The sequence below is a fragment of the Pelmatolapia mariae genome, linkage group LG10_11, assembly GCF_036321145.2.
Source record: "Pelmatolapia mariae isolate MD_Pm_ZW linkage group LG10_11, Pm_UMD_F_2, whole genome shotgun sequence".
In the NCBI taxonomy this organism is placed as follows: domain Eukaryota; kingdom Metazoa; phylum Chordata; class Actinopteri; order Cichliformes; family Cichlidae; genus Pelmatolapia; species Pelmatolapia mariae.
Window position 1 is genome coordinate 25,238,676 of NC_086236.1, and position 16,991 is coordinate 25,255,666.

A 16,991-nucleotide genomic window follows, 5' to 3' on the forward strand; every position below is an offset into this window, starting at 1 on the left:
CAATGTTATAGCATTTTTTTCTATATAAAGCTTCTTTGATTTCATGTTATGAGAGCGACAAATGCATTAAAAACATTTTTTTGGGTTGCTCCTTTGTTTCTCAAAAAAGTGGACTGCTGTCTGTTGCGGTAGATGGTTCTGTATATTTGAACTTTTAAACCAGATGCAATTCCTGACACAATGCTCCCCAGAGGCTAGGATTGTGTTTCAGCCCAGTCACATACCCCAGAGATAGAAGCATTACAACAGCTGAATACATGTTATAGTAGTTTTTTTTTTCTAAATAAGTCTTTTGCTAATTTCACGTTCTCATGAACACAAATGAATAAAAAAGACGTTCAGCTGAAGGGAGCAGTCGAATGGGGGTGTATAACACGGTGTCCGGTGTCTGAAATCTACACCTACTGCTTTAACTTCAGTTAACTGTGTTAAACTGTTTGGAGTGAGCTGTGAAAACAAGCAGTTTAAGAAGAGTGGTAAGCACTACGTTGGTAAAAGCTTGACTGCAGTGCCAAGATCGATTTTAGTCAGTTCATTCAGCTAATCAGCGTTTTGTTTGTTTGCTTGCTTTTTGGTATTGGAGATTAATTTTTTTTTAAAGTATAGCCAAAGGTCTGAAGGCCATCGACACTGTAATTCATAGAATTCAGTGTGTAGAGCAAATACAGATTAAAAGACATGAACCTATTATTTCTTTCATCCGTTCAATTTTGTGTTTTTAACATGCTCGACACTGAGCTTTTGTGAAATGTTCCATAGAAATAAAATCAGTTTGATTCAGATGAAGTTCCCTTGCATAGTTTTGCTTTCGTTTTTGAGTATGTGTGGTTTTTGTTTTTTAAATCTTGTAAGAGCATCGTAGGCAAATGATGTGTGATACTGGGATATATAAAAACTAGCTGCTTCCACTGACTTGACAGATTGCTTGTCTGGTTGGTGCAATTTGCTAATAATTACCAAACTCATTATATATAGTCCCTCAGCTGTTGTTATGTACTCACTTTTCCGCTTTAAAAAAACAGTACCTATTTGAATCTTTTAAAGCAACACACCCTCCCTTTGCTTGTTTTTCTTTTATTAGCTAACCTGTTCAAACCCCTGGCTTCCATCCAGCTTCTCCTTTTCAAATCTTCCAACGACAGGAGGAAATGGCCTGTTGTTTAGGCTCGACCAACTAACAATTTGAGATGGAGTTGTGGGGGAGGGGAGCTTGTCAGGTGATGGCTTTAATCATGTAGCCCCCCCCCCCCGATAACGTAGTTCACAGTCACAGAACGTGGGGCACGTGGCTACGTTTAAAACGGGTTAACTAAAATTTAATGGATAAATTGAAAGTTTAATATACCTGTCCAACAACAGATAAGAGATCTACCGGCAATCCTCCCGAAACCTTCGATGAAAAGACACGCCCTGTGAAGCAAAATAAAAACATTTTAGTTGTTCCGTTTGCTGCCATCCGTGTCGAATGAGTCATGTGACTGACCAAAACTCTAGAGACAAGTCAAAAATATTTATCGTTTACTTTCTGTATGATGACTCACAGTGGTGACATCAGATTTAAAGTGAAAAGTCTCGGTTTCATAGTAGAACACCTCTGCTCTACAATTTACTTTTTTGTTAAGATGTTACACACCGGCGCAAAAGTAGGACTAAGAAGTCCACGTGCCTAGGCTTATCAGATTTACTTGTATGTGGAAACTGCCTTTGAATGTACAATTTTATGCTTTCCACCAACTCTAGCAGATCCTTAACAAAACCTGCTTGACTGCTGATTGAGTTGGCGCCCACTGTAAGCACACTGTTGGCAAACAGAAAAAAGTCAAAAGAGAAAGAAAGCCCTATTTTTTATTCTTTCTATGTGTAATCAAAATTCAGATTTCTCAGTAAGGTACATATTTAAATAATATGAAAATCCAGTTATTGAAAAAAAAAGAAGATGACACAAATGAAAGTACTGGATGTCTATAGACTTTCTGACTTAAAACTCACATTAAAATCTCCAGCATTTCCTCATCTACACTCATGTTGTTGTTGTGAGTTGGTAAAGGCACACGGTCGGTGTTACTCACCCTCAGGGTGGGTGTTACTCAGGGTGAGTAACACTCTCAGTCTAAGCTTCCTGAATTACTCCCAGATCTTCACTTTTTTTCAGTCTATAATTCCAGCAGTAAGACATGTGCTTGTTAAAGGAATCTAGGAAAATACTTACGTGACAGAGATGGTGGCAATGGTTTTGGCAATATTCATATGTAGTGAATATAAATACACAAAGACAGAATGTACAAAATTAAATAATTATTTACAGGAAAAACTGAAAATGAATGTTTACAGGTAATAAACAGTAAGAAGTAAGATGATGTAAGATGTTCCAAATGATCTATTGATCAGGGGGGAATCTGATCATACTTACATGCTAATGCAATGTTTTGTCATAAAACTATCCATCAGTGCACATCACTCATATAGCTGCTGTTGTAGTCTAATCACATGGGCACACATTTAACCACTACTAGATTTCTCTGCTGACTTACAATAAATAAGCCACATGTAATGTATAATAAGCAATTTCACATTTGCTGTAATTCGAGCATATTATGCCCAACTAAGCAGTCACACATACTGGATATAAAGATTTAAAACCCTTTAACAACCCAAACAGTAATATAAAGTATATTGCTATAACAAGGTCTGACTATTGTATAGACTCACAGGTTGGCATTTGCATTAAATATGTGAATATTGAGACTAAATATAACATTCCAAGGTACAAGTATGATTTTTTTTAGACTCACGCTAAATATTATAGTACTGAGGTAAGTTCATAGTCTTGAAGGTAAATTTTAACATGGCTTGTGATCATACTGTTTTACCCATGTGTCTAAAAAAAAAAAAAACCAAACAAAAACACTCACACACAAAACTTATAAACTTTTTATTATTGTTACTGTGGTATTTGTATGAAACTTCATTTCCCACATTACTTCCAGGTATGTTACTGTCACTTTCCACTTTGGAAATTTATTTTGGCTAATAAAAAAAAAGAAAGTTTGTATTCTTATAATATTATTTATACAGCAAAGAGTAATATGAATGCTTAACAGAATGGCCCCGTTATAGAAGGCCGAAGCTGCAGACTCTTTCTCGTCAGAAAAATCTGTCTTCAACAGATGCTGTCTGTACAGCTCAGTGGATAGCAATATTTTAATACTGGTTCACAAATGTACAACTGAAAGTGCTGCAAAATGTTGTGGTTGTTACTGTTGATTGGTTTCATGTGCTCAGCGTCTTTCTGTGGTAAGAATTGCGGCACTGTGTTGTTTATCACATTCTCACCATGTCAAGGTTTCTTAAAAATATCTTAATATATATATATATATAGATGAACATAAAATTATGTTTTTATTATTATTTTTATTATTTGTTAATTTATGATTGTTAATTTATTATAAATAATACAAAACTATTTATCCAGAATCTTCATTTTGACTGTCGAAACAGTTCAATTTAAAAGACCTCACTATTTTACAGCAGTAAAAAAATTCCCTGTCTGTCTTTCTTTATTTCTTATCATTGTGTCACAAGCAGGACAGGAAGTTGTAATATACATATATGTAATGTGTACAGTTTGTTATAAACTATTTATGGGCATATGCGTGGCATCGCAGTGGTCTGGTTCAGGAAACACTTACATCATGAAACTTCAGGTGTCCGCTGCTACGGCAGACGAAACTACGTGCGCGTCCCCGCCCACCTGTGAAACCGCCTAAAAAAGCTCGCTCCCGCTATTCCCTCTCCATTCAAGGTGCGGCAGCCAAGCAGGTGCGCGAGGAATCGTCGAGAAATCATATAGCTGTTGTTTGCTAACTTTATTTTTTAAAGCTAAGGAAAACGTTCCTAGATAGCAAAAGAGGAGCCAGGTTTTTTTCCTCGCAAGGAAGCAGACTTGTTTTTTTTAAAAGAAGAGAGAAGTCTGTGTCTTGAGGAGTACCTGAACAGGTGAACAGCGTCCTTTGTTTTTTCAAAGTCAAGTCGGAGAAGAAGAAGTAGTAGAAATGGCTAACTCGGGTCTTCAGATTCTGGGATTCGCCCTGGCTCTTCTGGGCGTGATTGGACTCATAGTTGGTACAATTATGCCCCAGTGGAAGATGTCTGCCTACGTCGGGGACAACATCATCACTGCGATCTCCATGTACGAAGGACTGTGGATGTCCTGTGCGTTCCAGAGCACAGGTCAAATGCAGTGTAAAGTGTACGACTCCATCCTGCAGCTCAACAGTAAGTAACACAGTTGATGGCTTTTAAATAAGTACGAGCGTCCACATAATTTCTCTCTGTAATGGGCCAAATAGTTGAAAAGTTTAACGGCAGGCTCCGGCTTACTGTGAATACTACGGTAACTTGTTGTACTGTCATTGTTCTTAAGATTGAAGAGGAAATTTTAATGTCTGGTAGGAAGTGACTTGCAGATTGTGCCTACTTTAAATCTTTCTGTTAACTTTTTGGCGCAGTCTGTAGCTTGGTTCTTGGTTTCCTAGAACTGGTCTAACCGGTTTAATCACTCGTTCTTTAATTTTCCTGTTTAAACCACCGAGGAAGGCTACACCTGCGCAGAGCAGCTCAGGTTCATAAAGGCTTTTAACGGGCCAAATGTTTAAACTCATCTTCTATTTTACACACGGGAATGTCTGTGCACACCTTGGCAATGATTACCTATGAACCATTGTATGATAGATTACCCCCACCCACCCACATGTGGAGCTCACCTTTCCGTGTGGGAGTTTATTTGACACCATTTACTCATCTATGTCTGAAGGCCATATGCAAAACCATTCTCTATAGAGCAGAGCAACAAATGTTTCTAACAAACACCCAATGGCAGCTCCTTTTCGACTATATTCCAGGGGAAAACAAAAAAAATGTAGTTGCATCATGGAGCTGTAAAGTCTAGGTCATTCTTGTTGACCAAAGTGTTCTTCCTGTTGTATTCCAATCATCTTTATGACTCTTATCTCTTATAAATCAGTGGCAAAAGTAGGTTAATAGTAGCACGGCAGCTTTATTTTATTTTCAGCTTCATATTCAGCTGATCGAAGCTGTGCCCTGGGGTCAAACTGCCTGAAAGTCACTGTGGGACAGATCACATAACTTGTAGTTGTGAATAGCTAATTCACTTGATGGTTCATAGACCGTTTCTTTCAATGAACAAACACAAACCCATCTGTATCAGTTTATTTTTTTTGTGTTATTTGTCAAAACATTTGATTAAAATATCTGCAGCAGTGCCGTATCACCTCTTCAAACATGAACCCAATCCAACTCTGATAAACACTGTGTGATTAAACCTGGTGGTTAGATATGGAGCAAGTGAGTAAATAATGGCCTGTCGTTCAGAAATGGATGCTTAAAATTTCTTTACCAACAATGGATACCAAAACTGGGGAAGGAAAAACACGAATTCAGAAGTGCGAACAAATCGTTTCTGAGCTTGTCTGATTTTTAGTGACACCCAGATTCTGTCAGATGGGGTTTTTTTTTTTTTTGTTTTGTTTTTTTTTGTTTTTATTTTTAAAACAAAGTGTGCACCTGCTTAAAAAGCGATCTGTTAGTGCCTGAGGTTGGGAGCGTCTTCCGGAGAATGAAACCTGAAACCTGGTTAGACCTGTTTCAGACTTTCACGCATGTACTGCCAGGCTCCCAACCCCCCAACCCCCAACCCCTCCCCCTCGAGCTTTGTTAGACTTCCGGGTAGAGCCAGTTTCTGTGTGTCGTTGTTATAGGGAGTGGCAGTGAGACACAAGAGACAGGTCTCTCTGTTGTGTGTTTGTGTCTGTGTTTCCACAACCTTCTTCCACATAGAAAATCTAAACACATAAGTCTGCAAATATAAGTGACAGCTTATTATAGTTACCAATAAATTGCTGCAGGAAAATGCTGCTGTTTTGCTTACTGTTTTCTTTTTACCTCCTTTTAGATTCACGGTAGTAAATCCTACAGCCTGTCACCACACCCTTGTATTCCATGTAACATATTACAGAGTGCTTCATGTTTGTCACATTAACTGATGGTTTGACCCTGGCCCTGTTTGTTTGTTTTTTTTTTTTTAAACCAGGTGCCCTTCAGGCAACCCGCGCCCTCATGATTGTGAGCATTATTGTAACGCTGGCTGGTCTGGGTGTCGCTTGCATGGGAATGAAGTGTACCAACTGTGGCGGAGATGACAAAGTGCGCAAGTCCCGCACTGCAATGGGTGGTGGAATTATTATCTTGATTGGAGGTAAAGAGCGATCTGACTTGGTTGTCTTTAATTTTTTTTTTAAAAGGTTAACAGTTTGAATAATGTTGTTGTTTATTCTGCCACAGCTTTGTGTGCCATTGTTGCCTGCTCTTGGTATGCGAATGACATCATCCGGGCCTTCTACAACCCCTTCACCCCTGTCAACACTAAGTATGTACATTACGATCTCAAACTGACCTTTGTGTACTCTGAATATCGAGTCATCTTGGCATAGTTCATCTGTTTGACTGACTAACTTTTTTTTCTAGGTATGAGTTCGGTTCTGCCATATTCATTGCCTGGGCCGGTGCGTTCCTGACCGTTGTGGGAGGCTGCATTCTGGCAGCAAGCTGTCCAAAAAGCAAAGGGCGTCAAAGTGGACCAAAGTATCCCATCTCCAACCCCAGATCCAGTGGTAGCAACAAGGATTACGTATGAACAGGAACGTTCCTGGTTTGAGGCTGAAGGAACACTTTAACATTTACACTTGTCCAACTCAGAGATTGAAGCATTGCAAAGATGTATCGCAGGAGGTGGAGACCTCACTTTTTATTTTGTATTTTAGTTTCACCAGTACTAACCTGTGATGTTACTCTATTTTATTAAATCCAGTAAAATATTTTAAATGATGGCTGTTTACTCCTGAGACGAAGATTATTGGCTTTGTTTTGTCTGGATCTGTACCTCATGCTTGCGTGCTTACATAATGTACACCACACCACCACCCACGTTGTCAGTCCTCCCTCATTCTGCCAAAATGCAGTACTGTGACATTGGCAGTAGACCCTTTAGATCAGTTACGGGTTTGGTTCAGTGAACCTCTGCAATGTGCTTTGGTGTCTGAAGAGCTTTGGGGCGCGCCAGTTGTAAGCAAATCTTTTTTCTTTTTCTTTTTTTCCCCCCTCCAAACTAAATTCTTCTCATTGGCATGTGGCAGCTGTGTTATCTTGCTGCTGCCATCAGAGAGTGCCATAACACATGAGGGAGCATAGTGGGTCAAGTTGCCAACAATTGGACAACAAATCCCCCCCCCCCCCCCCCCCTCCTGTTTTTTCAACAAAAAAAAAAAACCATTTGTAAGGACTGAATGCATAATATTTAATCTGCCATCCAAGATGAGAAGCTCTGCTACCAATATTACACATTTTGTTTCCCCTGTGAAATCATACAACCACAAACTATTATAGTTGTTTTTTTTTTTTTTTGTTTGTTTGTGTTTTGTTTTTTTTGTTGTTTTTGTTTTTTTTTTTAAATCATTTGCAGGAGTGAATTTGGAACTACAAATACAAATCTTTCTAAATTTCTAGTGTTTTGCTGAGAAATGTTGTGACCTTGTTTTTGACTTTTTCTGTCTTGATTACTGTTTGTTTTGTCACAATATCTGTTGCATACAATAAATTTTCAGTTTTTAAAAAAGACTTTTTTTTAATTGTAAATTTGTGTTGTACATTAAAAATTGAAAGAATTTCTGGCTTTTAGATTTGTGCCATCTCAAAATGAAGACAATGAAAATACATGGGGGGAGAGAAAAGAGCTGTGTTAGTGTGGAAAGGTTTATATTTGATTAGAATGCACATGCGTTGTACTTCATGTAATGGTGCGCAGAAGCCAGCTTGTGCTGTAAGATATCTGAACCCCTTTGCATTACACATGCATGGTTCTAGCATTTAGCAGTATTGCAGTGCAGACATATCAGACTCCAGTTGCAGATAAATTTCCTATTGAGGAGGCTGAAATTATGAAGGCCACACAGTTCTCCCTCTAAAGGGAAGCCATCTTCCTTCAGCTGGATGAGTTTTGCTGGCTGCTTTGCTTTGCCTTTAATGCCACCTAGTGGTGTGTGTGTGTGTATGTGTGTATGTATATATATATATATATATATATATATACATATATATATAAAGCTGCCTGTAGTTGGAAAGAAGCTGCACATATTGGTGTGTAGGCTATAGATGAATACAGCATTCTGTCAATTTAAATACCTAAAGTTTGTGTGTGCCTGACTGCTTAATGATAGATTTTAAACTGTAACACTATGTCCCCCACCCCGATACCCTTATAACTACAGCAGAGAATTCCCTGTTTCTTGTACTTTTACTCTCCCCATCCCTCGCTTTGTCATTATGCCTTCAGAGGTTGAGATCCTCGCCGTTTATGAGGCTGTAATGTCTTGCTCTAGATCTACTTTTCTCATTCTGCCTGCCATTTTGTAATCATTACTCTTTCCTCCCTCCAGGCCAGATCATAAACCTACTTATGATACTGGTTTTGCTTAGAAGGGTCAAACCTTCTAACGCCTCTGCCAGTGTCCCACAACCTCAAAAAAAGAAACATCTGTTGTATTGTCCCATAAGATGTTTCAATTGCTTTTGTTTTATTGTTATATATAATAGTGGCGTTCATGTGGAATCCATTTTGTTTTTAAAGTTGGAAAACATTTGTCTAAATTCTGAACACAATACATCCCCTACTCTAGTCAGCCAGATAGCACTGATAATCAGAAACGTACCTTGCCGAATTGAAGGAACTTTTACTATACACGTAAAAGAAAGCCACATTGATACATACTTATTAAATAAACAGGGTCTCTTGCACAAGGCTTCTTGTCTTATAGGAACAGTTCACCTCACAGAGCTATTTATCCACCTGCATTGTTTAGGCATAGCGATGTGTACCTTTTCTTTAATACATCGGGATCAACCTTGTGGGACTCAAAATGTAAAAAAAATAAAACCCCCATAAACCTTGTTATAAAGTTTTATATATTAACCATACTTCTACTGAACTACATCCACACACCAGAAGAGAGGGAAGCCATCAGTGTTAAAGCATGACCACGAGCCCATTGTCACACTTCCCTCTGCAGTGTGAGTTGGCAGGTGTGGTTCAGCAGAGGTACTTACTGCATGAAACTGCATTTTTTTTTCCTCTAAAAACACACATCCTGTACCAATTATTTCCATTATAATCAAAGGAAGGCAGATGCTTAACATCTCCCATAAGAGGCAGCTCATACGAAGAATCTAGATAACCAGTAAAATATGTAAACTTAATGTGGGGGTAAATGTTCCCTTTCAAGCTGCACAATCATTCACATGGTAAGCCATTTGCAGGTTGCTGCAGCACGTCTGAATATTTGAGTAAAATGTGCTGACACCGGAGGGGTTCTTTATAGTGGCTTGATAAAACAAAATCAGAAAGATCTTGCTTAGAAACGTGGCCACTGTACACTAAAGTGGCCTTGGCATTTAACAGCATTACAAAGAACTTTATAGCCCATCTGCATTTCTGTAAAATGGTTCCTTTGTCAGATGACAAAACGCCTATAAAAAGTTATTTGTTCAAAGGTCACATGCAGTCTCATCCCTTCTGTCCATAAAACACCAAGAGGAATGTTGTATTAACTCAGAAAATGTGTTAGCACAACCTAATTTTAAATAAAGAATAATAACAGAAAGATACACATTTATTATTTTATTTTATCAATTGAGGGACAGTCTGTTGAAAAGTTGTAAAAACTTGACAGCATGGAATGGTCTTGTGTTTTAACAGGCCTCATGCACCGAGAACAGAATAACCACAGTTGGTCAAACTGCAACTTCTTCAAACTTGATACCAGTAGAAACTTCTATGAAACATTACACAACTCATTTGCAAATTAACTCAGGCATACAGTTACTGAGCATGTAACCTTTGGCCTCCTGGCTGTCAGTAGGCATGGCAACACAGAGCAAACAGTTTCACAGAGCTGAAATGTGTTGTTACGCCACTTCTAGGTTCATTGCCCACCCCGATTGGCTGAATCGTTTTCCCCTTGGACGGTAAAAATACATCTCCAACACGTTTTGAAAGGAGAGAAATCGCTGTCACAGGATTATGATGCAACAAATCTAAAATTATAATAAACAAACGACAATGTTCTAGAAAGAGTGACAAGTGTTCCTGTTCTTAATTATACTAAACCAAACAAACTTCACTGAGTATTGTCAGTATTAGATCCCTGTTGAAAATGGATTAAGTAAAGTTGAGCTTGCATTCATTTTTAATTGTGTATTTTAACTGTTTCTTAATAAGAGCATATCAAACTTACCAAAGTGGGGAGAGAAAAAAAAAAATAAGATAATGAAATAACATGACATCCTCCACTATCTGGTGCCAAGAAGCACAAGTTTATAACAATGCAAAGATTTATTTAAAAACCAAAAAAAATTAAAAAAAAAAACCCACAAAAACAAGAGAAAAAACCAAACAAAAATAAAAAAATCCTAAGCCCTGTGCTCTTACAAAAGGGTGATGGAGGTGGACCATGCACCAGCACTGCACAGCCACCGCCCATCACTACCTCTCCAATCTCTTTATCCAGGAGGGCAAATTGAAGTGGACTATACGTAAAGAGCGATTTAAGGACAAGTGTGAGGCACTCAGTTTGGCTTCAGAGGGTTTAAGAGATGCTATGGGCATAAACAAGTTATAAAAAAATAGATAAAACTGCAACGTCTGTTATTCCTTCAATGCCTGCCTCCACTTCCACAGCTCTGCAATGACCTGAGGAGAAAAAAATAAAATAAACAGCTGACTTAAATTGTTGTCAAAAACAGCAGGTTCATGCAACATGGTCTCTCATTTACTGCAACAACTTCCTCCTTACTTATGATTGGAATATTTGGACTTTGATGCCCCCTAGTGGCATGACAAATAAATGTCAGTACACTGCCTCCATTTAAATCAAATTTACGGCCAGTAGCTACATTTCCACAATAATCTAAGAAAGTAAGAATGTTATAATAGTAGGCAATAGAAATTTGTTGTATACCTTGGGATCTGTGACCTTGTGACCATGCTTCACAAAGTTCTCAAACTTGGGCTGGGCTTTAGGCAATGTTACTCCCTATAAGGAAAAAATATAAACAAATGTAATCAATTTGCAACTTTAATCATGCCAAACAGAATAATGGCAATAAACCAGATTCAAAGGACATCCAAGAACAAACCTTTTTCACTGCCTCCATCATCTTGGCTTTGATCTCCGGCACACTTAAAGGTCCTTTGGGAGTTGGTGGGGTTTTGGGAGACTTGTCACCTTTTCCTTTAGGTGTCTTTTCCTACATTGGGCAAAAAAGAAATAAAGTCTGGACATTAGAAGTGTTGAATTTAATTTTTAAATATTATATTTGCCTTTGCTCGACATTCTGTTCAGTCAGCATTAAGAAATCTTGCTCATGTAAACCATTGTTACCTGGTTTTTGGCTGGAGTGTTCGGTTTTGAACTCTTGCCATTCTGTGCAGGTGCTTTGGATGGCGTCTGTTTGGATGGTGCAGGTTTGGCTGGAGTTGCCTTGGCCTGTAACAAATGGGCAGCTGTCAGCTGCAGAGTGAGCATGTGTAAATTAAGCTTCAATTTAAAACTCCGCGATAAAGATATCTGCTTGCCTTAATGGGCGATTCTTCTTCCATACTCTCCTCATCGTCCTCGTCGTCATCAGCCTCATCATCATCCCTGAAGATATAAGATTAAAGCAACAGTAGTTTAACTTTTTTTTTCTCCTTTAAATTGACCTCATGCCTGCAGCAAGGTCAAAGCTTGATTAAAAGCAACAGTGCTCCAAACTGTTGTCCTCACCATTCCAGTGGAGAAATGCAACTTAAAGAATCACACAAGTCATAAGGCACTGTTGCCATTTACTGGAGGGAGGAGTGAGGGAGTAGGGCTGTTCGATATAACGATATATAGCGGATGATGATATGAAAACGTCTATCGTTTCATATTACGCAATCGTGTGTTTGTTTAATTTCTTAAAGTTCTTTCTGTTATATTTAAAATAACCACACTATGGACGGACAAGCAACTGCTTTTATGCGTTGTCGTTAGCAACAATGACAGTAAACCCATCGCTCCACCGTCCGCTTGTTTATTTTCCCACATAAACCTTTCACAATAAAGGTGAAGATCCTGTTGAGATTTTTCAAAATAAACAGAATCCCGTGAAATAGTATGCAGAGTGTTTACGGACGAGAAGCTAAAAAGAGCCGTCAGGTGCTAAAAACACAAACCTTAGAACAGGTTTTTCCCCGTAGCACGATGTGTAAGAAATACTCAAGGAAAATTTCAACTGATGTAACACTCAACTCCAAGTATACGACACCCAGCTGAAAACATTTCTTGCAAGTCAAGTTGCCCGAGAATCACAGAATTTACAGAAAATGTAGAATTTTTGTGATATCGTTGTCAGGACGATCAGTGTCTTATATCAGGATATGAGATTTTGGTCATATCACACAGCCTTACGAAGGGCTGCCTCTGTAGCATGGACATGGTTTGGTTATGAAAAGTCTGACATGGACCAGAAACCTTTTTCCCTAGTTTCAAAATAACAGTAACTATTAACTGTACACTGTCATGGCTACAAATATAACCAGTTTTTAGATTGTTTCCGACAAGTTCTTTTATCATGTTATGAAGCAAGCTCCATTAAGTATCATTTCCACGCTATTAGCAAGTAACAAATGAGCTCTTATAAAACATGACAGAACAGGTGTTCAAAAGCCATCTGACCTTTGCTATGAATTTCATTTTCACAATTTGAGTTGGTGGGGAAAAAAAAGGGGCCATTTTCAACAAAAGCCTGCTACACATGCTGGCGGCAAGATGAACAGAGGTACGTTCTTTTCCCAGCCATGCAGTGACCCAAATATGAAATAACGCTTTGCCCAGAGCTGGCCATCTTTAACAACTGATCTCCCTACAGTCATCGGCTCTCCAAAAGGCAGGAGGAGGAACGATGCAAAGCTACCATCTGTTCGCATGAGGACGGCAACTTAAGGACTTCACAGCATTTGTGTGGTCAGACACTCACTCATCCTCTTCTTCATCGTCCTCGTCTTCATCATCATCGTCATCTTCATCATCATCATCATCATCATCATCCTCCTCCTCCACTTTCATCTTTTTCTGTGTAGGAGATTAAAAGTCAGTCATGCGATTTACAGCGACAAGTATACACTTTATACTGAAACCGATTTAAAAAACCAAACAAACCTGAGGCTTTGCAGCAGGGGAAGTCGCAGGCCTTTTCTTTGATGTTTTGACATCTTCCTCCTCCTCTTCATCGTCATCCTCATCGTCTTCATCAAAAGACTGATCTGCATCCATCACTGAAGGGGAAATTTAAAAGGAATTTATAATCAAAAAACTACTCAGTCTGCTGTGCTATGAGGAGTCTTGATTGTGTGAGGGTTATCGCCACATTCTCGGAATTATGAATACTCACTGACAAGGTGCTGTCCACTGATATGGATGGGACCAGAACCTGCCTTCAGGCGAAAAACTGCTGGGGGTGTGATCGCGTAGCCGCCAAGACATGCCTGCAACAAAACACACAAATAAGCCAGCTGCTGCAAAACTATACAGAGCAGTTTTTCCTGAGGCAGTACAGAAGACCCTACATGTGAGGCTAAGGAAGACTAAAGCATAAAATAATTTGGTGGCCAAGGTGTGTTTTCAAGCAGAAAGTTTACTTACACTTGGCAAGGTAGAGGGCTTAAGTGAAACCAGAACTGCCTTGACCTTTTGACCCTCTGCGTCCTGCCCTTCTACCTCCACCATATGAAGTTCATCTTTTGTGGTGGGGTCCACACACGCCTAAAGACAACAGAAAATTTGATATTTTGGTGGTGGGAAATTTCAAACTGAAAATGTTAACCAACGATTTGGTATTCACAGTACCACTTGGCAGAATCATTCTCCTCACACAACCACAAGCAATGTGCTCCGTGTGTGGGACACAATGACATTTTATGCAAGTTTTGCACTACATTTTCTACACTCTGTGTGCCCGATGGTAAGAACAAACTGCATGAAAGACACGCACCATCCTCAGATCCAGCTGATGCTCCAAGTCATCGTCGTCAGGATTGAAGACCACTTCCTTTCCAGCTTCCAGCACACACCCTGATGAAGAGATTAAAATAAAAATTTATTATTTTAATGTTGCAAATTCTGAGGTGATTCTTAAAAGAGCAAGAGCTAAACATTTTTTTTTCCCCCCACACACAGAAACCAAGCCAAATCCTTCCAAATCGTCCTAATCTGATAATAGACTGTCTCCAGATTGGTGATGGTTATCCAAAGCTCTGCAATTGGCTTTTAACCCAGGTTAATTGAAATGCCATACCTGTAGAGGATGCATATTGGAATATTAACATGGCACGTGTCTTTGCTAGGTGTTTCAGAACTTTAGCATAAGTTTTGATGAAGTGATTTTCAGTTCTCCCCTTCATTTGAGGGGAATTCCGGCTGTTGCCATGTGGCAATGTTCACCCCTTGTTCTGTAGGGCTCCCTCTTGTGTGCAGCTTAAATGTAGCGCTTTACACTTAAGTGATTGGTTGTACTCATTTTCTACATTTGTATTCTTTTAAAACAGTACACTGTGACCGTATCTGCTGTTTAAACGGTGTCTGAAGTATCCACCTTAAAAGAAGAGGTTAAATTTTAGTGAGTAAGGGGAGCAGAACGACAGATGAAGAATAGAAACACTCTTTAAGATCTCGGGTGGCTTAAAATGCAGTCACAGGAGGAGGAGGGGGGAGGTCAACGCGGTCCGCATGTGTTTGAAGCCACGTTGAGACCAATTTCCCCGGCCAGCACAAAATGTCAGCTCGAAGAAGAGCTTCAACGGGATAGTTAATCTACAAAAAAGCAGGTGCTTCAATAGAACAGCAGCGCTAACTCTTTGTTTAAAGAAACTGATCAGATATCAACTCTGTTAATAAATCACGGGGGCCGCCATGTTGATAATCAAGCACGTGTGTGGCAAAGTGGTCTGAAGCACAGCAGCTCAGCAAGACTCATTCAACCTCCTGTCACGACTGATAACAACCAACACCACAAGACATTTTAAATGTTTTAAATGCAAACAGGTTCACTGTCTTCGTCTGGAAGAAGGCACGTGCAGCTAAGCATGCTACATGTAATGTATCTGTTGCTAACGCCAAAAAACACAGAATATAAAACAACCTCAAGTCACACATAAAACAAAGTCGTGCTCTCACCGTAAAGGAACGTTTGTGGTGCCATTGGTTCATCTAGCCCGTTCATGTCTGAGACGAGGACGCTGACAAACTCCTTATAAGCTGTAGAAGAATAACCAAATGGTACCAGCAGCCACTAACTAACGTGCTACAGCGCTCCCGCTCTTCTTCGTTTCTCAATGAGACACGGAGTGAAAAAATCAGCCCACACTGCCACCTACAGGACCGCTGGACAGAGCGTCTTAAAGCTAGCTCCATGGTTTGTATTGGAAAAGTGCAAACGCGCATTGACTGTTAGGAATTACGGTCATTTTGAGATACGGCCCATCATTATAGTCCTTCATTTCTTTCCCCATGCATACTACAGTCATTTAAGATGTTTTCTTTACATAAACATTTAATTTTACAATCGCATCAAACCTATTATGTTCTTCTGTAGCTGAAAATCTGTCTGTAGGTGTCAGCAATGTGAAAAATTCTTGAGCCCTTCCTTATTTCTTTATAGTTTACTTCCAAGTAGCCAGCCTTTCTTGTATTCTAGCCAGAAGGGATGAGACTGTGCATGTGACCTTTTTCTTGTTATCTTCTTCTGGAGAAGTTTCATTCTGGACATTGACTTGTTTTCAATTTTATTTTTATAATGCCAAATTGCAGCAACAACAAGGTGTTTTATACTATAATGGAAAGACCCTACAATAATAAAGTATTAAAAAGTAATTTTTTATTTGTTAAGCCACTCGACACTGATCTATCAGTCATTCAAGAATGATTGAGTTAGGACGCATAACTCAAAGGATGAATCTTGAACCAATTTAAAAAACCAATTTTAAATTGCCTCTTTAAACACTTTACTAGTAGCCCAATCACATCACTTGTTTCCCTTTTTTGGGTCAATCTATGAGAAATACCAAAGATAACACAGTTTGATAGGCATAAAACAATATTTTTGCATCACAAGGTAATCCCTAAAGAGCTATTAGCCAAAAACTTGGCATATTGTGGTATGGTGTGCAGTGTGTCCTTAAAGACATAAAGTGAAGGACAAAAGAAGTGGCAGGTCTAAAAAAATAATCTCCTGCACATCGACACTATTTGAAAGTAAAAAGTAGAAAAAGAAATCCAACAAAGGCCTGACACAGGACCTGAGCGATGCATCTAACCCTTTAGTTGATCTAACTGCTGTTTGTTGATGCTTCATCACTCTCAGGGAAGTGAAACAGGGATAGCAGTCTCAGGTGTGCCAAGTTACAGAAGAACTGGACTGAAAATCAGTGGCAACAGGTCTTATGGAGTGATTGATACAAACCTGAAATTTCACGTGTGGAGACCCAACAGTGACTCTCTACAGCCATATGTAAAACATGGTGACGGCTTTGCCATGTTTTGGGCTCAATGTTGGGATCTTGTCAAAATTGATGAAATTAGGAATGCAGAAAAGTACTGTAAGAATCTGATCACCATGAAGAAAGATTAAGAATTCAAATTTTGCGCAGAACTGTACTCATAATATAAATGCCAAGAAGTTAGCAGCAAATAGTTGATAGATGGGCAATTTCTTCATCAAAAATCTTTTTTCCGGATTTTTTCCCCCAGTTTGAATAGTTGAGCTAAATGAATATAGATGGGTAAGAAGAGGAAAAAAAAGCTAATTAACTTAACATGACCAAAACAGGTTCAAGTCTGAGGACC

The 16,991-nt window shown here is 39.0% G+C and overlaps 2 protein-coding genes across 2 annotated transcripts; one reads left to right on the plus strand and one right to left on the minus strand.

The window, feature by feature from the left end:
• The first annotated feature begins 3,852 nt into the window (after positions 1 to 3,852).
• On the plus strand, positions 3,853 to 7,231 carry LOC134636775 (claudin-7-A-like). Its single transcript, XM_063486943.1, has 4 exons — positions 3,853 to 4,275; positions 6,110 to 6,274; positions 6,361 to 6,445; positions 6,544 to 7,231. Exons 1-4 carry the CDS (start codon positions 4,053 to 4,055, stop codon positions 6,710 to 6,712), a joined length of 642 nt encoding a protein of 213 aa, XP_063343013.1. The 5' UTR covers positions 3,853 to 4,052; the 3' UTR covers positions 6,713 to 7,231.
• Positions 7,232 to 9,741: 2,510 nt separating this feature from the next.
• Positions 9,742 to 15,460, minus strand: npm1a (nucleophosmin 1a). Its single transcript, XM_063486270.1, has 11 exons — positions 15,324 to 15,460; positions 14,143 to 14,222; positions 13,794 to 13,913; positions 13,543 to 13,636; positions 13,311 to 13,426; positions 13,129 to 13,223; positions 11,705 to 11,771; positions 11,511 to 11,615; positions 11,266 to 11,376; positions 11,088 to 11,162; positions 9,742 to 10,819 (listed from the first exon to the last, which is right to left on the minus strand). The coding sequence occupies exons 1-11, from the start codon at positions 15,367 to 15,369 to the stop codon at positions 10,775 to 10,777; spliced, it is 954 nt and encodes a 317-aa protein (XP_063342340.1). The 5' UTR covers positions 15,370 to 15,460; the 3' UTR covers positions 9,742 to 10,774.
• Positions 15,461 to 16,991: the final 1,531 nt, after the last annotated feature.